General features: G+C 36.7%; 1 protein-coding gene across 12 annotated transcripts in view; it reads left to right on the top strand.

The window, feature by feature from the left end:
• PKP4 (plakophilin 4) overlaps positions 1-27,467 on the top strand; it is a 219,944-nt gene that overhangs the window by 59,984 nt on the left and 132,493 nt on the right. For all 12 annotated transcript variants that reach the window (XM_045559812.1, XM_045559811.1, XM_045559815.1 and 9 more), the window contains exon 2: positions 8,027-8,163. In XM_045559812.1, coding sequence (XP_045415768.1) covers positions 8,032-8,163 — 132 coding nt within the window. In that variant the 5' untranslated portion in view covers positions 8,027-8,031. The remainder of the gene's footprint in view (positions 1-8,026; positions 8,164-27,467) is intronic.

Genomic DNA, 27,467 nt, shown 5'->3' with positions numbered 1-27,467 from the left:
TTAGAAAAAAGAAAATGCCTTTTCTGTTATTTCATGGAGTGGTGAGTTGGAGAAAAGTGGAAATTTGTGTTCTTCTTGCCTCTTGATCCCGTCATCCCCCCTCAGAGTTTCAGTTAGATTCTCTATTGATTACTCCATCCTATACACCCTTTAACAGTCAGGTACAACTCTGCATTTATCATGATTTCCATTTCTTCTCTTCCTTCTCCTTCATTGTAGCATCTATATGCTATGAAGGATCCCAAATCCTCAATAATTAAAGAAAACCCTGTAGTACTTTCCAAAAGAATTTTCCCCCCTTCTTTATTTCCCGTAAGATTTTTTGGAGAAAGGTTGAAAACATCCAAGTTGCAATTCCTGTTTATCAAGATAGAATTTTTAGTTTTTATTAACAGTTTTACAGTGCTTTCCTGTTGTTACAGGAAAGTCAATACCACATAACACCAGGGAACACCATTCATGTAGGACACGATGTGAGCGGCTTTGCGGGGGCATTAGCAGTGTTGGCCCTGATGTTGTTAATGTATATTAACTGTGTGTTTCATTTTCAGAAATTGTCAAGGGCATGATATTTTGTAACTTAGGCCCCTTATTGTTGAAATGAATTTCTTCTAATCATTTGTGCATTGTAAAATTATATTTAGTGTAGTTTTAAAACCAGAGGTAGTTTAATTCTCTTAAAAATGGATAATCTTTAGTATTTAAGCTACAAAATACAACTATATTCTATTTATAAACTTATGTTCTAACTTATTTACAAATCACATCTAATAAGTTTATTCTATATTAATCTTGTTCCATTTTCATGAAAAAAGCTATGAAGAGTACATAAGATGTATATACAGTTGAAAGCATGAAAAAGCAAGCACCTCCGTGTGACTGCTGCCCGTGTCAGGCCAGCACCACGGAAGCTCTTCATGCGCCCCTCTGAGACCACAGACCCCTCACTACCCATGGAGGTAGCCACTCTCTGACCTCAGCGCTGGTCATTTCCTTACTACCTATGTGTGCATCCCTAATAAACATAGTTTTAGTTTGCCTATTTGCTAAAATTTACATAAATTGAATTCCATTGTTTGTATTCTTTTGCAACTTCTTGCTTTTATTTGGTGTTATGGTTGGGAGTCATCCTTGTTTTATAGAGCTGTGGTTCATTCATGTATTGCTGTAAGTGAAATATATTGCATGAATGTATCATAATATATTTGTCCATTTTACTGTTAATGGTCACTGGGGTTGTTTGCAGTTTATGCTTCACAAAGAGTGCTTCCATGAACATATTTTTATAACTTTCCAAGTGCCCATGTACAAAAGCATCTCAACTTAATCAGGAATGGAATTGTGGGGCTACAGGATGTATGTGTTAGCAGTTCAACTAGATAATGCCAAAGTGTATTCCAAAGGGGTGGTTCCCATTTAAGTGTTTTGCCATTCTGATGTGTATTGATATCTCATTGCAATATTGATTTGCATTTTTCTGATTAATAAAGTTGAGCACCTCATTATTGGCCATTTAGATTTCCTCCTTTTTGAAAGGCCTGTTCACACCCTTTGCTTATTTTTATATCAGGTTATCTTGCAATGATCTTTTGAATGTAAAAATAAATTCGTAAGTTGAAACACTTTACTACTATGCATAGGTTTTCTCTAGAATTACTACACTGTTTGGCACATAGCTCCCTTCTAAACAAACTCTTGCCAAGAAATTTGAATTTTTTTATGAACTGCCTGATTAGAAGGTTAGTATGTAACTAACTACCTCTAATCCTCTTAAAAAGTTGCAGCTTTTGGTAATGCATCTATTTCCAGGCAACTTTAAAAATATAACTGCAAAAAGTTTATCTAATACTTCTTTTAGAATTCTAGACTAGATTCCATATGGTCCTGAAGATGTTTAACTTTTTAGGCACACTCTTAATTTCCCAGTACTTCATTCTTCATTCTTTACTTGTGTACTATCTGTTCCAGTTTCATTATAAGTAAAGCAGAGATCTTTGCTACATAATAATACTCTTAGTAATTTTTCTATTATTGTTAAAATATTTTGTTTATGTAATGCTTATGTGGTAAACATTTTTACCCTACATTAGTATCTTTATACTTTGAATCAAATTTAAATATTCACAGTTTTTTTTTTTTTTTTTTGAGAGAGAGTCTCGTTCTGTTGCCCCGGCTAGAGTGAGTGCTGTGGCATCAGCCCAGCTCACAGCAACTTCAAACTCCTGGGCTTAAGTGATCCTACTGCCTCAGCCTCCCTAGTAGCTGGGACTACAGGTATGCGCCACCATGCCCAGCTAATTTTTTTTTCTATATATATATATATTTTTAGTTGGCCACATAATTTCTTTCTATTTTTAGTAGAGACGGGGTCTTGCTCTTGCTCAGGCTGGTCTCGAACTCCTGACCTCGAGCGATCCACCCGCCTCAGCCTCCGAGAGTGCTAGGATTACAGGCGTGAGCCACTGCTCCCGGCCTTCACAGTTTTTTTAACCTTTATTTTTTCTTAGGCATCATTATTTTATCAATTTTCAGGTTGTGGTCATCATCAACATATTTTCCTGAGTGTTCAAAATGAAATCACAAAATCTATGTTATACTCCAGACTACTAACTTAAAGGAGGGGAAAAATAAGTAGAGTCCAACTTATTTTACTGGATAAGATGAAATTAATTACTGTGACCAAAAATTATCAGTAAGGAGAGTAGAAAAGAATAAATAGAGAAAAACCCAGCATTTAGTTGATCTGTCATCACAGGAAGATTTAGCACAGAGGTGATTCTGTGAAGTAGTATCACTTGTAGTAAAACAGATTATATGCATTGAGTCATAGATGTGCCTATATATTATGAATACATCTGTTAACCTGCAAAGAAAGTCCTTTGGTAGTCATATTAGAGTATACGTGGCTTGCAGCCTTGAGCAGAAAAATTGCCTGTTAATCAGTGATAGTTGAACATAAGATTAAGATATACACACGTGTGCACATGCACACACACAATACTAAAGAGTTTCATTTAAGAGCTTCTTTGTCTTTAGTAAAGACTATAATGAAAACATACAAGTTTTTTTGTTTTTGTTTTTGTTTTCAAACACAGTCTCGCTCTGTCACCCGGCTAGAGTGCCATGGCATCAGCCTAGCTCATAGCATCCCCAAACTCCTGGGCTCAAGCGATCCTCCTGCCTCAGCCTCCCGAGTAGCTGGGACTAGAGTAGCTGGGACTACAGGCACTAACCACCATGCCTGACTAATTTTTTCTGTTTTTAGTAGAGACAGGGTCTCGCTCTTGCTCAGGCTGGTCTCAAACTCCTGATCTCGAATGATCCTCCTGCCTTGGCCTCCCAGAGTGCTAGGATTACAGGCATGAGCCACTGCGCCTGGCCAACACACAACTTTTCATAGTCAGCTTTCCTTCAAAAAGTGTTTTAGAAGGCTCAGAAGAATGCAGTCCATCAATATGATTAAAATCAAAACCTGGACAAATACATTTATTAAGTAAAGGACAGGATAAAATAAGAACACAGATATATACACCCAAACATGTAAGAGTTGGTGACAAATTCACCTCTGAGCTTTGTACAGCCAAACAGAGAGAAACAGCCAGTGCTACGATTTCAGTGTCTACCATTCCCATAGGAAAAGCACAGCTTCCTGGCTTTCAGGTTCCTGTTACAAAGACGGTGTAATGTAGTGGACAACATTCTGAAAGTGAGCATTCACATCAATTCAAAATGTAGGAGTTGTTTTATCTTAGTGTCAGCCTCAAGATTTACAGTTTCCTCTGTCTAACACACACTCATTGCAGCATCCTCTCTACACCATCCCTGCTGCATAATCGTCCAGACTCTGATCAAAGACTTCTCATGACAGGAATGTGCCACCTTCAGAGGCAATCAGTTTGTTAGCTCCAAAATGAAAGACCTTCCTTGTTGCTTCAACCTTTCATTTGATTGAAAGTATAAAGAGAGTAACAATATAAGATAATATACATTTGTTTTAAAACCATTAGTTTTTTTCCTAGCTCTTGGGACTGTAACTTAAAAAGTCTACCCTTACTTGTCTGTGGTGGTCCCTCAGAGGTTTATAGGCATCTGCATAACCTTTCTCTTCCTGAGGTCACACTTTCTCTTGTTAGCATTGACTGTCTCTCCTATGTCTCCCACTGAGCTTTGAGCTCATAAGAATAAGGAGCTGTTGTCATTCATTTTGTTCTTGATCCTTTGCCTGGAAATAATGACTGGATCCCCTTAATACTCTACGCATCTGTCTTGAATGGATATACTCTGTCCATTGCTGTTAATGTGCCACCCATAACTGGAAGTGGGTAAGTCAGCCCCAAGGAGCCTGAAGGAAAACTATACACTCACTTGACCCCCTTCCTACCATCCTAATGACTTATATCAACACAGCATAAGATCACCTTCGCTTTGGGGCAGACTTGCCTCACTCTTGGTTCACTCTTGATCTTGAAGTGCCTAAGTTTTTTTCCCCAATGTGCTGCTAAGCTAACCTAAATGCAGGACCCTGCATTTATCCCTGTTGTTTTTATCCCATTAGAGGCAGCTTATTACTGCAGCATAGCAATATGTATTTTGTATTTTAATTTTATCATCTGGTAAATTCAGTATTCTTCTTAGTCACTGAAGAGCGTGAGCATGCCATGGATATTATTATTAATATCATGGCTAAAGTTTTTGGTAGAATTGGGTCAGGGTCAGAACTCTGGCATTACATTAGAAACCTTTATAGATTGATATATTTCTTTCAGCTATTTACAGGTTGTTGGAGTCAGAAGTTGCCCTGATTCCAGCCTCATTTTTATGTTAATTGAAATATCATGAGGGACTTCTAATATTATACATACCTCACTAGAGTTTGGACACACTGCATTTCCATGGTTACACTGTCACAGATAGGAATCAGACCAGTTTAACACGACTTTTCTTTGGTATGTCCCTTTTTGGTTCTCACAAATCACCTCTTGGATAAAATCCTTTTGAGAATCTCACCCAAGATCTGTGTCTAGCTCTATAGTTTATAATGTGAAGAGTCTACCTTCTCTTTTTCCAAAAACAGCCATGGCATTTTCCTCCTTCCAGTTTTCTAGCACATCATTCTCTGGGATTCTCTGGAGAGCCCTCAGAAATGGTTCAGCAGCCTATTTGTAAATTTTCCTCAAGTCTCCAGAATGTGATCCCTCAAATCAGGCGAGGTCTCTGAGTGAAGCATGAGGTATGATTTCTCACAGTCTCTTTGCTATCTAAGTAGTTATTGCTTTTTTCCTTGCTAATGGGAGGGAGTCATAATATTCTTCTGTGACCCTAGTCTTAGCTTTATTCCTTCCAACTCATTAAAAGACCTACAGTTATGAGAACTACAAGAAAATGGACAGAAACCGTTAATAGGTTTATAACTCATCAGAATTGTGGCATCCTTCCCCTGCCCCATATTGGTTGTGGCATTTTGAGACTGTTCCAGAAATGAGGGGTAGGGAGTGTCTCACCCTCAGTAATGCGCAGGTACTTTGGTCTTCATTCTTCATCCCCTGAGTGTTCATGATCCCCTGTGATGTGTCCTGGTCTTTGAGGAATCAGAGAATAAAACATCATCCTGCCTATGGAAATTTCCTCTCCTGTGGAATTTCTTAGCATTACAGCAGTTTCCTTTCCAAATTTGTAAGCCCTCTGAGCCTCTTCCTCTTGACTTCAGTGTTACTACGTCATCATTTACATCTTGCTATACTTTGCCTTGGTCTGATTCATATTTTGCTACATCAGGTATTAATAGATGATGGGCCACTATTGGTCAGTGACCCTATTTGTACTTGTATCTCTTTATCACCCTGCATCACACACAAGCAGAACAGTACTCAGAAAATGCTCATTTGATTTCATTGGCCCTAGGTAGTCAAGATCATCAAAATAAATACTGTGAAATTTAGTATGATCGGCTTACAGTGATGTACTGTAATTACAACGTAATGCCGTATCTTTTAACAATAAGGCTCCTTCTATATTAATAAATAATTACTTCCCCAATGACATGTCTATTTCTCCTTTTCTCAAATTCTCTTTGTTCACTGAATTTTTGCTTCTCTTTTTCTTCTCACACATTAGTTGTTTCATGATATTATACTCTTGACATTTAAAAATTTTGGTTCTTGGCATTATTTGTTTCACTGTTGCATAGTAACATTTTTGTTCTTCGCGACCATCTGCTTATTTTAAGGTGTGTAATTTTTCACTGGCATAGAATAGTTTCATATCTTTACTTGCCTTAAATGCTATTCTAGGATATTTATGTGTGGCATTTTTTTATAGACCTTAGATCTTGTCTTTAATGAGCACTTGATAAATACAGAAAGAGGAAATTTTAGCCAGTTGATAATATTTTAAAAAGTGTTTTACATCTCAATAAGCATATCAAATATACTAAGAAATAAAGATTTCCATAAAATTATTCCATTGTGTTGTATAAAGAGTTAGTAAACCATTTTTATCAGTGAGGAAAGTGGGGCTCAGCAAGGTAGAAACATGTCCCAGGGCACTTAGATTTTGATCATGGGTCCACTTATTTCAAGTCTGAAGATCTTCCTGCTATCGGTACTTGAGAAGATCCTCCTACTGGCAGATCAGGGTTCACCTGGGCCTTATGCACCATGAAAATGGGAGGGAGAGAATTTCCCTGCTAGGGCAAGCATGAGAACTCCCCATGAGGCTGGCGTCAAGGGGGAAACGCACAAATAAACTAACCAGATCCACTGTGCATTTATGCCTATTAATACGGTAAGAATAAAACAACCACCAGCAGAAACGTGGACCCTAGACCCTCTCCACTAACGTGGAAGTCAGAAGAGTAGGGAATAAGACGGGAGCTCAGAGGGTATGTACATCTCCACTTTTACTTACAGGTTATGATACTGGAAATAAACATCAGGCTGATAATGAAATTTGAGTTAATGGGGGAAAAACCCCAGATCAAACTATAGAATTGAACACAGGGAGCAAATTGATAAGAAATTGAAAAACAATTGTAGAGTAATTTTTAGAAGAAAACTATGAAGAATGTTGAGAAAAATATCGATAGTCTCAGATGTCCCTATGTGAGTACACAGAGTAACACATCTAAACAGATAAGGTCTCCTGGGCATCCTGGACTTGGTGAGATTTGCCTAATGGCTGGGATGAGACAGTGGAAAGATGTCATCCTTCATTCATATATTCATTTATTTAGCAACATTAATTGAGCTTCTATTATATATAATGCCAGGCACTAGGCTAGTTTTATGGTATCATACAAACTGCGCTCTCAAGAAGACAGGCTGACATATAAATGTTATTAAAATTTTTATAGTATGTTATATGAGCATCTTTTCCCACTATTTTTCAAAATTGTAGAAAGTCCATATCAGGTCAGTAAGTCTCCTAGTAAATACACTGCTCTCAGTATGTATTGTCTTAGGAGAGGCACTCCATCTCCTGCCAAGAACTTACTCTTCTGTGGGCCTGAAAAATAGGTTTTCTTCTCAACACCATCTCCCTAGCCATTGTTGCCTTTGGATAATCAGATTCCTCTAAAGAAACCAAGCTAGCTGTGAGACTCCAAGGGTGTCCTTATTGCTAGTTATGAATACATTGTATTTCTTTTAAATAAGCAGACTTTTATTTATTTTTAAGCCTTCCTTGAGTTTTAAACTTTTTTTTTCTATTACATAAGCCTCTTCGCTATCTGGTAAGGCATCATTTCTTCTTCCATCAATTAACATTTGTAAATGTCTTTTTGTGTGCCTACTTCTTTGAAAACTGACCCTTGTAGCAATCTAGGGTGTTTATTATTTAGTTTCCTGATACATTAATCATATTTACTTAATTTGTTACCTGCTTAGAAAACTTAGCAATTTAACAAGCTTTTGATCATTGTGTGAAGTTTGCTGCAGTTGCTAGGAACCATCTGCAAATCCTCAGCCCCTGCCTGTTCCTTCAAGGGAGCCCAGAGGAGAGTGTTAACCCTTTGCCTGCTTGATTGCAGGAGGAATGCCAGCTCCTGAACAGGCCTCATTGGTGGAGGAGGGGCAACCACAGACCCACCAGGAAGCTGCCTCCACTGGCCCAGGCATGGAACCCGAGACCACAGCCACCACTATTCTAGCTTCCGTGAAGGAGCAGGTACATCCTCTTATTGAAATTCACAATGAATTATTTCTTCAATGCCTTTAAAAATTAATCTTTGGATGTGTTTTAAATTTGTCTAACGTCCTTGACGCCTTCACGTTTTCTAATTATAAGGTGTTTACATCCCTGAGTACATTGGGATGACTGGCATGTAGAGCCGCTCCAGGTGCCAGTCAGAATCGGAACATGCAGGATACTTGTGCGTCTGCAAGTAAGGACAATCTCGATGGTGATCGGTGTCTGTCTCTCCCACATTGCAGAGTGTGTGCATGCACGCAAAGCTGTGTAAAGCGTAGTTCTCAGTGGTGACTTTCCTATCAGGACTCTGGCAACCTGAGGCCTGTAATACCTTTAGATGTTTTGGATATTTTAACATAGGTATTATATAGGGTTGTCTCTGTGAGTTTTGGATGAAGGCTATATTTGTGTGTTTGTCTGAATTTAAGTATACTCATTTTGTGAGCTACTGTTCTAAAACTTGTCAAACTGTGCCAGTTTGCTTCAATGTCATGTTTATGTTAATTTTTTTTCAAGACACTAATATTCTGTATCCTTCAAATCCAAGTAACTTTCTAAATTAGGTCTTACCTGTTATGCTTAGAGAAATTGGAAGTCTTGAATTTAATTTCTTAAGATTTAAAAGCTTAATAAGGTAAATGTAAATTTAAAGCTCCAGGGATAGTTTTCTCTTCTGCCCTGTTCCTCCAAAAAAAAGTTATATGCCCTTTCTGAGAGTAATTCTGTTGGAATAATCTAATATTAAATTTAAAATATGTTTAAGTCACTCAGTGCTATTTTTCTCAAGAGAGATAAACCAAATATTATATATTTCCTGAGATATTTTTAAAACATCAGTATCAGCAGTTCAAGTGACTAATGACAAAAAGTGAAGTATTTAATACCTTATTATTTTACTGTTTGCTGTAACTTGGAATGTGTCATGAAAGATTGCTCCATAACTATGACATATGTCTAATATGACATTAGAGCTGTATTTTTAAGAAAAAGTGATTTCACAACTTATTCTCCTAGCAAGATGTCAAAATATTTTCTATTCCTCACTGAAATTTGAAGTTTTTAAGCATTCCATAAACCAAGAATTTGAAAAGATACAAGATATAGTCAGTACCATTTTCATCTTCCACCAGCTATAGAATGTCTAAGCTTCTATCACCTGTCGGGGAGGAAGAAGAACTTTTTTCTTATAGCACTTCATAGTTGTCAAGATTTGACCCAAGGAACCGTACAATGAGAAGGCTCTGATTTATTTGGGGCTCTCAGTGTATTCTATGTGTTGGTGAAACATGACAGTAAATTTATCAAAATGTCCAGAAGTGACTCAAAACTAGAAACTGTATGCAGTAAACATAGCAGTGGGAAATTTGTATGTGTACCTTGAGCCCAGATACTCTCTATGTTGAAGAAAATGTGGAAACTTATGATTTTGGCACTAGAATTCGTTGATGGTCTCAGATGACTTCAAAATTTTATCTTTTGGCAATAATTAGTGTTCTGAATGAATATTTTGTGGGAGATAGCAAGAGCAGTTTCAATTCCCCAAGCTAGTCAAAAATTAAAGCATTTGTCTTATTTATTAAAAGAATTATGTATCTCCATATTATTTCATTAGTGGGAGGATACACTCTGATCTTTGCTTCTATCCCTATCCTGAGAAATCAGAATCCATTAATTTAATTTGCAGTTTTTATACATGATTTCTTTTAAAAATTGTCATTGTTCAGTACTTAGCATTATCAGTCATTCAACCCAGGACACCATATCTCTGTCTCTTGTTCCAAGATAACTCACCTGGTTTTAAATAGCTCCCATAGGGTTTTTGTGGCACCAGGCAACATATATTTGGAGTAAAAATGTCTTAAGACTCTTCTAAACTGTGTTACTTCCTATCATCTGCCCAGTGGGGTAGAGCATAGAAAAGTTAGATAGGAATAAGGAAACTAATTACTATTCCCCTTATATGTTTGATTTAAAAATACTAGTTAGAGTGTGGCACTCTTAGCCTACGTGTTACCCTCAAATGTAATAATTAATGTCGATCATGTTTTGTATCAAAAGAGCGATATTCTTAGATGCATTTTTAAAAAAAAAAAAAAACCTCACTGGCATGCCATGTTTACAACCATGATATGGTGATATCAGCTCTACTGATCTCAAAGAGCAGACCTTGTTTGGTGGCAGAGGTGTCTCAGGAATGGTGTTTCATTAGGGTAGAGAAGGAGGGGACCCCCTCAGTGCAACTGGGTAGACAGACGGCCTCGGTTTCCATCCTGGCTTCTCTGCTTACCATGTGATCTTGGGAAGATTTCTTAACCTCTCCATGCCTCAGTTTCCTCAGTTATAAAATGGGGATAATAGTAGTTAGTAAGGACATCAAATTCACATATGTACAAAGCTTATAGCAGTACCTGGCACCTAGTAAGGGCTAATGTTACTATTGTCGACATCTCTACATGAGAAAAACAGGCTCTTCTTGGAGGAGTGGGTGGTTCTACTTTTTAAATCTATCTAGGGATTCAGTGAGCTTTTTCGGGACATTGACATCAGAAGACCAAAAAAACCTTTCTGAATATTGAGTATTGTTTATGCTGTGATGGTATCGTACTTATGCACAACATTAAACTTTCAAAACTTTACCATACTGGTCTCACAAATTAGAAAAGTTTTACGTATCTGTTGTGAGAAAGAGAGCATGTGAAAATAAATTTTATGAACATGCTGATTTATTGCAACCCCAAACATAATGTCAAGGCACCTGGTTAAAGAATTACAAAATAATATCTTCTCACACTAACCTAAATTTTGAGAGGAAAAGTCTGGATGGTTCTTTATAGTAAAGTACATCCAAGCCAGTCAAATACCTCACATGTCCTCCCCCTGAGTAATTCATGGTAAGCAGTAGGGAGGGAAATGGCAAACAACCAGTAGCAGTCTTGTTAAGAAACCATTAGTCTGTTAAATATCTGAAATTGGATTTAGGGTGTCATAAAAATACTGAAATCTTGTACCACTCAGCCATGCTTTCCCTGGAATCCTCCAGCGCCGGAAGCTGTTCCTTATTCCTTGGCATAATGCTAGAATTTACATTCTTGTTCTTTTATTATATGATAACCTTTCACACTGATGTCAGTCACAAATATACATACCTGTAAAGGGACAAAAAAAAAAAGTCCTTGCTCTTTCGCAGGTAGTAAGAAGGTGCCTGCTTCCATTCAAATGCTCCCTCTTTCAGGAAACCATACTCACCCCAACCTGAAGTGAAGTCAGATCTCTCTTGATCTCCTTTAGCACCTTAAACCACTGCTGTGACTCTTAATCAGATACTCCTTCGCATCCATGTAATCAGTACCTAAAGACAGAGCCCTGGTTTATACGTTGTTTTGTACATGTGTTACAGGTTGCTCCTCTCCCAGCACCTTATATATATCTCTAAATATATTAGACCCATAATAAATGATTGTTCAAGGAGGGGAATGGATGAATAATATTGACTATCAGATTACTTTTTCACTAACCTGCTGTTTTGTGAAGATAATGGAACCTGTAGCTACATTCACAGAAACATTGTAAGCACGAGAGTCTCAAGGACAGTACCTAGAAAACTTGTTGCCCAGCTGTACATGGTTATGACAATTTGAATTGCACCATATCCATATTGATTCAGAAATTAAATGCAGTCTCCACATGGAGCAAAGTAAAATTTTATTTCATATTGATGGTCAAATAATGACATAGGTTATAACTTTCATCTCCTATCTGTTCAATTTAGGTGGCAGTTAAGTGTAGGGAATAAAAGGATGTGGTTATCTTGGTAATGTCACAAAATATCCACCAGCATCATGTATACCAGGTAATATGAGTAACTGCTGAAGAAATGTTAAGGATTGTATTTTAAGAGAAATAAAGTCAACCCATGGGAATAACAAAGTAATGTGATTCTTGGACTTGAATCTGAAATTACAGGAAGTGTTGGTTGAACTTCAGCCACCAGTTGGCTGTAATAAGGATCATCATTTGGCAGTTTCTACTGTTCAACTCAACTCCTAATAAGAATCTAGGAGTCCAAGTTGAATACAGATGTAAGAAAGGAGGAATTTTTTTGTATCCTGATACTTTTCTACTATCTAGCAAACTTGTAACTGGTTAGTGCCTATCTTAATACCTACATGTAATAAATAAAGCAGTATAATTGTGGTGCCCCAAAAGAGTCCCGCCTCCTCCTGTAAAAACCTTAGACTAAACTGATGGATATACCCCTGAAGTGCACAGCACACCTTTGGATGCAGAGGAATTGTAATTTGATAAGACACTGGCTGCTCATCCAGAGCCTTGCTGCTGCCCCCTGTACCTAAGTGAGATGTGTTAGAGTGATCATTTCACAGAAACAAGGAAGCAGCAAGCCAAGGTCCATGTGCAGAGTAGTATTATCAATTGGTAGAATACACTGTACTTTTATAATTGATAGGATATGATCTCTTGGTTTTAGAAACACTCTTTATAAGACGTCCATATGGCCAATCATGGATAGGATTAGCAAGTGTATTTTATAGTTCTATGTAGGATGCAATTTGATTTGTGTTCTGTAACATTACACATGTAATATTCATTAGATCCTTTCATCTTCTGTCATAAAGTTTTTTGAATAATTGAGATCTTTATTTGAACTTGGCTGTACCCCTCAGGCACTCTAACTTCCATTCTATTGTTCTCCCACAAACTGTATTCTCATATTTTTGGTTGATGATTTAAGGAGCTTGGAATCCAGATTTAAGGTTAAGGCCAGTCCAAATAGCATGAAATGGTAAGCAAAGAATAGATTTGGTAAAACATGCTAATTTTATATGTACTCCTCTTATTCTGGTGAGGTCTCAAATTAGATACTATGTATCCTTCTTTTGTTATCTTTGATGAGTGAAAATTGCACTGTTCCTCATTTGTGAAGCTCTCAAAGAGAACACTACCTTTCAAGATAATATTTTCTGGCTTTTGTGAAAATTACCATTGTACCTTCAGTGTGTCCATATTAACTTAAAAGATATTTAAATATCAAAGAGTGAAATGAGAGCCAGAGATCCTTAATTTTTGAAGATAAAATAAAGAAATTTGGAGCCCAACTGTGTCCTATTGATATTACTGCATTTTTACATGGATATCTTAGCTTCAGTAATTACACACCCTTCCTGTATGGCAGAATGCCCAGAACTGAACAAATTCCAGTACAATTATTTACTTTATTCCTCCGAAACTGAAACGACTCAACTGTTATGCACCTGCCTTTGCAACTTCCTTTTATTTGGCTCCTACGTTTATTTACAATGAAATAGTCCTTTCTGACACACCTCAGCCTCATGCAGAAGACAGAATTTTTATTTCAGCTGTAAACAAGGATAGTTAACTAAAAGTGCTGTGCTGTAAGTACAATGTCTAAAACTTCTAATTTTTCCTATCGGTAACTAAATTATCCTAGTATTTGTGGTTATTGTGTAACCTATAGCAAAATCTTCCATGCCTGAACTGCATCATCAAACACAAGGTAAGATTGGATCTCTTCTTAGTGATTTTTGTCATCAGATTTTACAGCTTTAACTTATTAATGTTATAGAAATGAGGTTTAGAATGAGGTCAAGTGGTCGAGCTCTTGTGACACTGTTTAGCTTGTATTCCAGCCTTCTGAACCCTGGTACATGGCTCTCAGCAGATCAGTCCTCTTAAATTGCCATACCATGGTCAAAATTTATCATTTCTCTTCCTTGTGTTAATGATGCAGGGTATCCTCCACCTCAAGTATCTCTGTGGTTGAAGAATAATACAGAGTATGGCCAACAGAATTACTCAGTTTTTGAGTGTTACTCCTCTCCTCCCTAAAAACAAATTGTCATCACCAACATAAAAAATTAGACTGTCAAGTTAACAAAAAACAAACATATACATTTGCACACCTGCCCATGTTTTCTGATAGTCTGATGAATGATCCTCTGGACCCACTAGCAAAATTTTCCAATCTTATATGGCTCCAGTTATACATTCCGAATGACAGTATTTATTCTCTTTAATTCAGTTGGAAACATCTTTTTAGGTGTGTTGACACTGAAGAGTCTGTTTGGAAGAGCTAGTAATTGTAGGAATTTGAACAGACTCTGGCTGTTCATACACAGCTGGATCACAGTTGCAAATGTGGAATACGTAGTAGGTACCCCCAAATATTTATTGGTTAATAATGCTCACTATTTCTCTATACTTACATTAGGCTTGCTTTTAATTAATGAAAACATATTTATTCAAAGCCCACTGTGAACAAAGTATTTTGTCAAGGAAAGGGTTGTGGGGTGGGAGGAAGGAGACATGTAAAGATGTTCTATTTCATGTAGTTTCTACCCTCCGGAGAATGCAGAGGCACAAACCATGTTGTATACTTTAATCTGGAGTAATGGAAACATGACTAATCATTAATTAAACTCTAAGATCCAAGAACATGTGTACTTTTGCCACCCTTTTTATGTAAACAGGGTATAAGTATGTATTGTATTATATCAGTTTTATGTAAATTTGTTAATTTTAGGTAAAAATTTAATTTTTACCATGGAATTAACATTACCTTTAGTTTACATTTAAAATTAAAGGATGTTTTTCCTTTGTTAACACTTAAAGCCAACCCTGACTTTGCATTTTAAAATTATAATTTCCTTTTCAGTTGAATAACCCAGTTCACAATTCCTATTCAGAGTTAAATTATGAATATATGGAATAATTTTTCCCTTGTACATGCAAACTTTATGCTGTTAAATTTGAAATGAGTGACTGCTGAGTTGGTGAGATTAAGTGGATGACAGAATCATTCTGCATTGAATTCTCTGCTCTGCATGATCATTTTTCTTTTTAGAATCACTTCTAGAAAGAATAATATTTCAGAAACATACCTTTCCCTTCAGGTACAGCCCTAAAGCTATTTCGTTGCTATCACAAAACACAATCTAGCCAGTGCCTATCTTCATGTCTAAGTGTTCTCAATTTCTAAATTGCCATTTTTGTCACTTTCCAGTAATGGGTCCATATGGTTTTACTTCAGCTGTTTGTATTTTATGGATGTGTTGTTTCCAAAGTGATCAGATCTGCTGTACCTTAGAAACATAATTTAGGTTATGATTATTTCATTTCAGACATTCCTAAGAAAAATCATTTAAAATGTAAAGTTCTTTTCAAGTAGTTCAAAGACAAATGTATGTCTTAACTTATAGAATCTTAAGTTTTTATATACGCAAACCTTAAAAATATAAGAGTTGCACATAATAGAAATAGTCTGCAAGCAAATTGAAAGAACACATTATTGAAACTCGAAGACAAATACCTATTACACAATTATATTTCATATAGTCATATTTCAAATATGAAAATGGCTATCATAAATTTCAAGATAATGTACTTAGAATTGAAATCTCTGACTCTTGAATGAAAATTTAATTTTCCTTCAAAAATTGGAGTTCAAGGCATTTCAATATATAGACTATTTAGTATTTTAATTTGTAGACTTTTACATATGAAAATTCCTATAAAGCTGCATGACATCAGTAAAGTATTGATCATGTAATGTCATCTACCCTAATAGGCATATCTCATTTGCAGTATTTCCCAAAATCACTCTTACAGCCTAAATTAAGATCAAGTTCCTTAACCACTACCTATGGCCTTTTAATAAACTGTTCTGGAGGAATTAATAACTCTTACTATTTCATCCATATTTAGCATTTCTATGTTCTATTATTCCTTTAGAAATACCTTTCTGTCACAAAGTTGACATATGCCATGATCTCTCTCCTTTTAAAAATATTTCCTTTTAAACAGTCTTTTTTGCCCAAATAAGGAGTAAATTGACATCTCCCTTTTTTCATTCATGACCTTAGCTTCCTATATGTTTCTTGCTTTAAGGCTATAACTGTTGGAAGCAGGGCATGCTTCCTGGAGTTTTTCCATTGCACCATTTTCTCATTTGTTCCTTACAAGGTGAATAATGTTTTTTTCTATAATGTAAGCTCTTAACAGCAGGATCTTGATTTTTCTTTTATTTCAGTTAGCAAAGAATAATGAAAGTGAATTCTGATTAAATTATTATGTGAGAAATATCTCTTAGTGATTGCTGCTGTTGTCATCATGCTAAGCTGATTGATTACAAGATTTGAAGGTCTGTAGGTAAGAATATGAAACTTGTATTTGTATAGCTATGGTGCTGAACAGAATGCTGTTATGCTGAGCTCATTTGATCTGCACTACAAAATTGGGCAAATGTATTTTATTGATGTGAAACTATTTTTATCTGGTTGAATAATTTTTTTTTAAGCAAACTTCTTTACTCTTGATAAAACTTATTTCCATTTCCCATTAAGAAACCTATGCAGACACTCACCCTATTGTTAGAGTTGGAGAGTACTCCTGTTACTAAAAGACCAATAGAGTAGAATTGAAAAGAGTGGTTAGTGGATCATCTATGCCAGGTCTGCCATTGTGAGAACAAAGACCCAGCATTGCTTTACTGGGCCTGCTGCTTGTTGACACAAATAGATTGCTGTGTCTTCTTCTTACTGCCACCAACACCACCACCACTACTACTATTACTGGGAAAAAATGAAAAATCTAGAAAAACTTTATAATTGTCAGTAGGATAAAAGAATCAGTGATCTCTATGGAATAGAAATCCAATAGGAAATTAATAGCTAACATTTATTGAGTGCTTACTATGTGTCAGGCATTGTACTTAGTTCTTTAAATGGAAGATCTTCTATATTCCATATCACAACTTTTTGAATTAGTGTAGTGAAAAATCTGACAGTTTTTTAGGCCACTAAACATCTCATCCCAATTTTTTTGTTTCACACATTTCTCCACCTTAATAAACTTGGTGGGAAAATAAACAGTCTTAACCTGTACAATATCCTTTCAGTAAATTATTTCTATTCTTAAATTAGCCAAGGTACTTTCTGGTACTTGGAACTGAAAACCCTGAATTATATTCGTAGGTATTATTATTTCCACTATTTACAAATGAGGAAACTGAAGTTGAGAAAAGTTGAATAACTTGCCCAAACTTACTTAGTTAATAAAGTAGGGAATCTGAGATTTATGTCCAGGCAGTCATACTCCAGAGATGCATGCTAAACAATTAAAATCTACAATGAAGTCAATAAAGAGAAGAATGGATACAGAGGGAAATGGAATCATTGATAGTGACAAGCATAGGAGAAGTTATCCTGAAATATAGAAGAAAAGAACAAAAATGGCATAATAAATGCCTCTAGATATGGCAGCTGTAGAAAGTAGATAAAAGGGAAAAGTTGTATATTTTCTTGAAGGATTTTAAAGTAGTTAGAACAGAAGCAATACTTAAATATAATTTTAAAATATTTTTTTCTGAGCAGAAAATAAAGCCCTGAGTATACAGCTTTAAAGAGGTCATTACATTTCAGGCATCTTCTAGGTAATTCCTGGACAGGAAAAAAGACCTGTCTAGGAATTACCTTGACAATTTTATATTTACAAAGAGAAAAAGGAAGAAACTTTATAAGAATTCAGATAAAAGAAATAGTTTATCTGCAGTGATAAAATTAGGCTTTGGTAAAACTCTAAATTCCAAGTAAGTGGAGTAGACCAAGTTTGTGTGTAGAGTTTTGAAGAAAAAAATGCTTATAACAGCAGAATTTATACCCAGCTTAATTGTCTTCAGGATGTGAAGGATTAAAAAGATATTCTTAGACATTCAATGGTTTATGAAATGTGTTGACTGTTATATCCTGTTACCCTTTTTGATAATTAAACATGTGTTCCCTTTAGGGAGGAATTAAATTGAAGGCTTATGAATGAGAAATTCATGGTATAAAATAACTAATGGATCTTCTCTGATTTGATTAAGATTCCAAAATAGGAAACAAGGGTTTTCGGGTATTACCAATTAGATTTTGTAGTTCTCTGCTTTCCTGCTTCTCAAGGTCCTCAAGCTATATATTCTTTCAAGTAGTTCAGGTTGATATGTTAATCTGTTTGGTGACTGTCGCTATTGGCTGTTGGTATTATTCTGATTCACTCTTGATAACACTGAGTAAACTGCTTACACATTTTGGGCACTTTAAGGGGAGAATTCCCAGTCAATGGACAGTTTCATTTAGGAATTAAATGGCATTTTTCATTGTTCTAGCACTTAAGATGTTCTGTACCTGGTAAACTTTAATGACTTGAATCGTGGTTTGATGGCTTATTGAATTTGCAGAGATGAAAAAGGAAATCTGCAGTTTAAGCTGAAACCAAATTCCTATACACATTATTATCTTTCTTGGACCTAGCAGTATTGTTTTAATTCTAAAGCCACAAAATAAATGACTCATTTAAAAAAAAAAAAAAAACTTTCACAAAAAAATAATAAAAAGTTACCATAGGCTAAAGTTGACAGAAGAAAAGAGAAAAGTAAATTTATATAGGTTGCAAGATGTGGAAAACTTGTAGGTGAATCATGGTTGTGAAACTGGATTATCTTGCTTTAAAAAATCAAAAATTTTAGTATGACCACTATAGCAACATTCAGATCCAGAAGGGTAGCATGGCACAGTGTTTAAGAGCAGGAGCTTCCAATTCCACAACTGCTAAGCTGTGTCACCTTGGGCAGGTTATTTTGGGTGGAGCCTTCTGTATCCTCAAACCTGCTAAAAATAATAAGTGTTCAATAAACATTATCTAGTTGTTATCCTTGATAATATGTAGTGGAAACACCATGTTCTAACTCAGGGTCGCCTAGGAGGGACCTAGATCCAGATTGAAGAATACGCAAAGGTGGAGGCCCTGGCCAAGACTTGGCCCATGGAAGAGATTCCAGCCAAAGGGCAAGGAGAGGTTTGGTCACATCCCTAACAGCCTTTATGAAAGATCAATGTCTGAATAGACCCATGGAGATATGGGTTGTGTCATTTTGAAGTAATTCTGCAAATCCAACTCTTTCTAAATATCTGTTCAGAATATATTCAGAAATCACATTAAGAAATTCCTCAGATATATTTTTTTTACCAGCTGCCATGGAGGGAATTCCACAAAGTATCATTAAGTAAGAGAAGGCAGTTGCAGAAAAGTATATAAAGTACCCCATTGTTTGGAGTGCCCCATTCCAATGATGCTTTCCACTATATTCCAGAGGTTAGAATAGACTCTGGTACTACTAGTTAGCTTTCAGTCCTTGTTGAGCTTTGAGTCCATGTTTGTTGAAAATGCTGGCATTTCATGAAATAAAATACAAATATATTAATGACCTTCAAATTCACATTAATTACCTGGGAGAGGTGAGGGAAGAAGCCCCCTTCCCCAAAAACAGTATATAGTGAGGGAGAGAAGATATCCAAAGTAAAATCAAAAAGTTTCCTCAAGATATGTATACAGTAGCTTATACCTGATACTTTTTTCCTTGCTATTAGAAAAATAAATGCTGCACAAAATTAGTAGCCAAAGAAATTTGTTCAAACATGGATCTTTTTTATTTCTAAAGTGAAACGGAGGTCCTTGAATCTTGACTAAGACCACACCAAACTTGGGCTGCTTCTGCTTGTGCAGACATCAGCCCCTCCGACTCAACAGCCTGACGATATTTTGAAGTGATGTCACACATCTTTTGGGGGATGGGGGAGGCATCTGTGCTAACAGGATTGTATTTTCAAGCTTTTAAATGCTTCCAGCAATATTTCATTGAAAATGTAGGCTTAGTCGTGTCTAAGCCTGCAGAAATACTGGTGCTTTTACAAAGAAGTGGAGAGTTTGTCACTGCTATGACAGTGCATATCCCTAATATATTCTTGCTTGCTGTAACCTGGATGCAATCCAAAGCCAACTGTAATCCCTCTGACTGATTTATTTGAACTGGCAGAGCTCACATCGGTATCCTCTAAATGTTCCCTTATGATATATTCCTCCACAGAAGAAGGTAAATGTAGTAATTAGGATTGTCTTATTTTATGACTAGCACTATGCAAAAAATATGGAGCCATTTCCAATGCAATTCTTGTATATGAAAATATGTCCTAGCGTCAAAGTCCTTTATCCAGACAGACTAGAAATGCACTATAACATAAAGTACATTGGCCACAAATTTGCAAAATACAAGATCTGGTTTGCTATTCTGTGACTCTTTTAGCTAGCATTTCGACTGCCCAAAATAAACCCTAAATAAGGTTTTAAAACATTTTGAAGAAACCATGTCAACCAGTACAGTGAGTTTTGATTCCCGTAGCACATTAGCATTGGCAAGTTGAAGGGCAGGCACCCTGACAGCTCAGAAAAATGTCACATGGCCACCTGAGAGCCAGTCAGAGGAAGCTACCAACAGGGACAACTGAGCCAAGGAACAGCTCTTTCCCAGTTCCTTCAGTGGAACACTCTGGAGTGTGCCACTGGGTGGGCTGATCAGTCCATCAACCAGGGCATCCTCGCCACCAACCAGCCCCCAGGACCCTGTAGAAGAGGTATATGGACCCTTGGGGGCTTCAGTATGTCCTGGGACATCACTATACCATCGTGAATATTTTTAAGTGTTACCTTCATTATTATTTATAGTGATAATTTGACAATTCTGACTCATCAGTAAACTTACAGTGTTTCACTGTACTCTTCCAAAGAATTTAGTGAAATTTTAAAATATACCCTGGTATGGTGGGGAGAATGCAGCCATTAATGTCAAACAGACCTGGATTCAAATCCAGACTCCTACAAACAACTTTATTATATTGGGCAAGCGCTTTAACCTCTCATAGCCTGTTTCCTCTTCTGTAAAATTACAATAATAATGCCCAGTTCATAGGTTGTCATAAGGCTTCGATTAGATCAAATATTTAAAATCTGATAAAATGCTTGATACTTAATAGGAGGTGGTCAAATATCTATTCAGAAGCAGAGCTATCTCATTTACCAGGGATTTCATGAATATTGAAGTTTTATCATTCTTTGGGGATTTTAATGATAAAGCTGGCATTCAAATTTAATTGCCCCTGAAATTGCTATGGCAAAATGAAGCCACCCACCCTGTGTGGGAGTACTGTTTACTCTGTCGCTCTTTGTTTCCTGCAGAGCATTAGTTTATTTTTCATCTTCATCTATCAGAGATCTTCAATTCCCAATCTTCCAATTTTGTTTGGTGAGTTGATACAATCCCCCCTTTCCTTCTGTTGGAACCTGCCTTAGGATGACTCCTGACCTGAAATGCATGTGAACATTCTGCCGTCTAAAATAGCCTAATGTCATTCTTCTGGGAGAGCTCTCTGCTGGATCTGAGAAGCAGTAACTGTTTTGAGAAGATGAGCTGTGGCTGGGTGGAAGGTGGGTTTGGATCACAGTGTAGAATGACACGCAGAAGCAAGCCGCTGTGCTCCAGGCCTGAAACTGTCCTAGAGAAGTGGGTAGTGTTCTACTTTAAACTCCATAAAGAAGATTCCCAGCCCATCTCATTGAATAGAAACTGTTTACTCACTTAAATAGGTTTACAAAGAGCAATCATTTCTTTAATATTTTTGATTTTTAATATTAGCCCCCAAGTGCTCTACAATATGTTCTGTTCAGTAAGCCCCATTGTCTATAAGACAAGTGTAGAATTCCTGTAAGATAAGACAAGACATTACAAATAAAATGAATACCAAACTCCGATTGACATAACAACCTTGGACTTCTTTTTCTTACTGCATTCGGATGTTGTGGCATTTCAGTAAGTGCCTGTAGAGTACCAGTGTGTATGGTACTGCCCACTTTGTATGGGTCACCTCATCTAATCCTCACAATGGTCCTGTAAGTTTGGTGCTATTATTGTCTCCATTTTCAGAATAGGAAGCTGAGGCTCATAGAATTTGCAAAACTTTTAATTTACCATAATGTAAATACCATCATACATAGCACAAGCCTTTGTTCCTAGAATCGGACCTGCTGCATAATAGATGATTGATATTTGTTGGAAGACTGAATTTGAACATCTGGTTAGAGTCCAGCAATTGCAAAGGGATTCAATTCCAAGGAGCCTTCTGACCCTAAAGCCCACTGCTTAAACTTGTTTTCCCTACTTCTCTCCTCCCTCACTCAGCCCTGTATTAGACAGTTCGATAGAAATAAAACGGTATAGAGGACATAGTCCCAGCTGTCCATATGCATAATCCAGTGAAGATACTTGCAACCCAGTAAAGGTGTTCAGTATACACTTTGTTTAGGAGCATCACTTAGGTGGTTCTAAGCTTTAGAATAAGAGCCGAGGTAACTAGGCACTAAAGCAGCTCTATTATAAATCTATGGGTTAATTGGGCCTCAGGTTTGGCAGCTGTAACAGAGACTTCAAAATACCATGGCTTAAACAAAATGAAAATATATTTCTCCATCACAAAACAGTCCGGGAAGCAGTGGTGCAGAGCTGGCCAGGGCAGCTTTTGCTGCCTGGTTGCCATCTCTGGGCCTGAGGCAGCTCCGGGTTCTCACTGGGTCCCAGCCAGCAGGTAGGAATAAAGCGCCATGGGAGCAAATGCATGCTTTTGGGAGATCAGGCTCTAGGAGAAATTTACTCCTCACGTGCATGGAACATGGTCCCTTGGCCACAACAAGCTGCCCCAAAACTGGGAATTACATGCTCCAGTGAGCAGCCATGTACTCGGCTAAAATGACCATAAACAACCAGCAGTTGCTGCCACAGTCTACTTTGGAAGAGCGTGGGTGCCCTGGCGCTTGGGCCTGCTTTCTCCTCTGCTCTCTTCTCCCTGCGTTGCCCTACCCTCCTTTCCATCAGCGTCAGGCTGCGTGGGCTGTTCTGGATGTCCCACATGGTGTGGAAAGGACTAGAATCAGAATCACTACTCTGATTCTCATATTTTTTGTAAGATGGTGGTATTTCTCTATTTAATATTTGTAATGAAGAGATGCTATGAAGAAGGATAGAATAAAGTTTTATTTCCTTGTGTTCTCAATAAATTTTAAAATGTTTAAGTTCATTTTTCCTCTAAGCCTTAATATACCAACTTTTGAAGTCCTGTAAATATTGTTTAAATTTAAAAAACAAAATCCTTGTATTGAATTTTTCATGCTGTTGCCACCTTGTAAAATAGTAATGGAAATCGCTAAATATTCCCAGTATGAGTAATTAGTGTTGCTATGATATCTTAAATGTTTTGTTTTTGTTTCTTCTCAGTTCTTGCATTTGGAAAAATTATTGTATTACTCTAGAGTTTTAAATTTAATTTTATAATATCATCAGTTTTCTCCTCAGAGAACTCAGAATCTCAAGTTACATTAGTAAGGATGTTGAATACAGATTTTTTTTTCTCCTACCTGAAAATTTTTTCCTTTACCATATATAATTGGAAATGAGCAAAGTTCAAAGTATAATCTCAACTAAAACACTTCTTTTTTAGGAAGACAGAAGTTTTCTAATCTCAAACATTTTGATTTGTTAAGAATAGGAGTGTTATCTGCACTGGTGCATTGCCTCACACCTGTAATCCTAGCGCTCTGGGAGGCCGAGGCAGGAGGATCCCTTGAGGTCAGGAGTTCAAGACCAGTCTGAGCAAGAACAAGACCCTTTCTCTACCAAAAATAGAAAAACAATTAACCCAGCATGGTGGCATGTGCCTGTAATACCAGCTACTTGGGAGTTTGAGGCAGGAGGATTACTCAAGCCCAGGAGTTTGAGGTTGTAGTGAGCTATGATGATGCCCTCATACTGTAGCCTGGGAGACAGAGCAAAACTCTGTCTCAAAAAATAAAGTAAAACAGGAGAATGTGGTAAGTACAGTACTCAAATATTTTTGTTGACTAAATCATATTTAACTTTTTAAATTTAAAAAATTGCCCATTTTAATCTATATATTCCAAACTATTAAATAAAATAATTTGACTATGGTAACTACCCCCCAATACTCAATACAGGCACATACAGCACTCACACAGATAGATTTAAGCACACCCATGTGCATGCACATGTGCACAGGTAGGCATTTGTGTTGCGGTCAGGCTGTAACAACTTCAGTTCTTTAAAACATACTAAAATTATACTTAAATGTCTCTGAATAACTGCAGAGGTCCTATGTTTTGCTCTTTAGGCTCTCACCCTCAACCTTATTCACTCTAATTTGAAATACAGGTTTCAATACCCCTTATATGAAATTCTTGGGACAAGAAGTGTTTTGGATTTTGGAATTTTTTTGGATTTTGGAATATTTGCAAAATATACATACTGGTTGAGCATCCCTGATCTGAAAATCTGAATTTTGGAGCATTTCGTATTTTCATGTTAGAAATGCTCAATCTGTATATATTTGGTTATCTTTGTATTCCTGTAGCGTATGTTTTAGATATGCATGGTTAATTAAGTGGTGGAGGCCAAGAAGAGGACAGGGACCAAAGGGCAGGAAAGAGAAAGCATGAGATCAAGATTAGAAGAGGAACAGTGACAGCACCAGCTGATGGCTGTATGTCAGGGCAAGAGACAAGAACACCTGAAAGGCCCAGAGACTAGTGGTGTCTTCATATAGTTGTGAATGTTCATAGTGGTGCTCTCAAGTCATCAAGAAAAGTGTGTGTGTTCTATATGTTCTAGTTAATAAGTCAGAAAAAAGTAATGATACTTCAGTAGTATTTGAAATTATAAAATAAATGGACATTTGAAGGATAATCTTTGGATATCTAGAAATTTTAATCCTGTGGAATAGCTCCTTACTCAAAGATGACAAATGAAAAATTATTAGAGTAGTACAAAGGATCAAGGTGGCCAGTTTTTAAAATGTAGTGCACTGAAAGGTCATAACTAACTTGAGAGAACAGGACTGAGAGACTAGATTAGTTCTGCGCATCTAGTTATCCTTACCCAGAGACGCAAGGCAGAATTTTGTTGTCAGAATAATAGTGTTTACCAAGCACTTACTATGGGCATCACTGTGTAAGTGATGACATGTGCACCTCCTTTAATTCCTTATCACCCTGCAATTTAGGAATTATGAGGATTACAGCATTTTAAATAGGAGGGAACTGAGGTGTAAATGGGTTAGGTAGCTGTTGTTGGTCACACAGTTCATAAGCAGTTAGCAGGAATTCTCCTCTCTCCACCCCCATCCCCACCCCCAATCTACCACCAGTCACAGAGCTTGTGCTCTTGCCAGGGCTCACTAGAGCCATGCTTAGTTGAAGTAAACCACTTCCTAGATGTGTGGCTCTAGGGCAGCCATGTAGTGTTCCCAAGCCTCAGTCTGTTGGACAATGGGGATAAGAGTACGTAGTTGACTGCCTATTGCATAGGGGCATTGTAAGACTCATGAGAATAAAATTTCTTAGAAATCCAAAAATAATTTTATAAAAATTATTGTTATAAAGCATTGGCATGGTATCCTTATAGTCAGGAAAATGAGAATAAAGTTATTTCTGTTTGGGGAGTATTATTATATAACATTATACACTAAGAAATAGGGATTAGAATAATTTAGTCCTCAAATATTTTCAAGTTAAAAATCTAGATTTGGTTCTCCCCACTATAAATACTCTTGTCCTCCCCTCCCCCAGCTCAACAAGAAAAGTCCCAGTTACATTGTATTCGTTTCATTCTACTGAATGAAATGTAGGCTGCATAAAGAAGACAGCAAGAGTAATGAAGAATTTGCTTTGTGCACTGATTAGTAAATGTGGTGTAAATTGAACATGCCACCAGAAGGTCCTGTATTCTCATTCAATTATCCAACTCAGTATATACAGAGTGTTTCTCTGCCACTGCTCTGACTCAGCTGTTCTCCATATCTGTTGGATGAGTTTGTGTTTCTCATCTGTTGGAACTTCAGAAGGGCAGAAATGATGTTAAAGAGTCCTCTTTACCTCGAGGTGGAAACAGGGAAACGTAGCAGTGAAGTAACGTTTAAGGACACTGGAAATTAATGAACAAAAACTCCTCTGTCCCACCTAGATCCTCCAAGGCCTCTCATTCACAGGGCAAGGATTTGGTTCCATGCTCTGCACACCAATGCATAGTGTTATTGGGCATCCAGAGATCCATTGCTTGTATTTTTGAATCCAAAGTTTAAAAGAGAGCAAGCCTAGCCCAGGTCTTCCACATTTTTTTGGAGCCACTAGACTCAAGACAGCCTTTGTTAGCTCAGAAGGAAGCCTTTCATCCCCTCTCCCTCCTGGGGCTCAGCTTCCTCACCACGTACCTGGGCCTTCACTGTCTGCTCTGTGTTCCCTTACTTTGAAAGCTGTTTCCTTCTTCTGCTCCCTCAGCTTTTTCCTTTTTCCCCTTTCTATCACCTCACTAGCAATAGTGTTTCCATTGTTTAGTCAAAGAAATAAAGATGGAGAAGAGTTTTTAAAATTTGAGAAATGGATAAGTCTGTTCTTTTTAAGTTAGCAACTTCTGGAAGGCATGTGCCCTTGTTAAATATTATAGCGCACTAAACAGAATGCAGCTATTATAGGTGCTAAGGAGTTGCAGAAGTTAGATTTTCCTAATAATACCCATATTCAGTCCATAATCTTCACACTTACTTAGACCTACTTCTAATAGTTTTTAGTAATATCTGTGAATAACTATAGCTATTCATTCACATATTATTTGCATATTTACCCCCAGAGTCATGCTCTATTCAAACCTGGTACCATAGTTTTTCCTAGCTGTAACTGATGACATTTCACAAGTGTGTTGCATAATTTAATTAGTTGAATGTTTGTAGAAATTCTTTGAAAGTAAAATCTTTTCATAAATGCCAAGAATTATGATTGCTTTATTCATGTAGTTCCCAGGACTCAATCTCTCCTGCATATAGTTTCTCTCATAATCAAGGAAGGTTAAATGCAATACCTTTGAGAGTATTTCAGAATTAGAAGTGTATTTTTGATTGTGGTAGGTACTGAATTTTTTTTGCTGGTTTGAATCTTAAAAATAAAATGAAGTGTAAATTCTAGTTAAATTGATATCTCTTCAATCGGTTATACCTGGAGTACATTTTGACATTTGGATACTGCCATTAAATTCTCTGCATTAAACCATCAGATTATTTTTAAAATGTATACAGAATTTGTGTCACTATTCTGGGTTTTATTTGAACAGAATTTTGTTTAAGTAGAGAATTCTATGTAATATGCTTTAAATGGTATTTAATAAAATGAATAAGAAAAATGTCCAATATTAATCCTTTTGGATTCCTTTGCCACATGAAGTTCTTTCACAAATTTATTTTGTTATATGCTTTTTTCTTTTGTGCAAACATCATTTTTCTTCAGATTTTGCTTTATTCTCTCTGTAAGATTATGAAAACTGT

Source organism: Lemur catta, chromosome 8 (assembly GCF_020740605.2).
Source record: "Lemur catta isolate mLemCat1 chromosome 8, mLemCat1.pri, whole genome shotgun sequence".
Taxonomy (NCBI): Eukaryota; Metazoa; Chordata; class Mammalia; order Primates; family Lemuridae; genus Lemur; species Lemur catta.
Note: the sequence above shows the minus strand (reverse complement) of the source record. Positions and strands in the feature narration are given on the sequence as shown.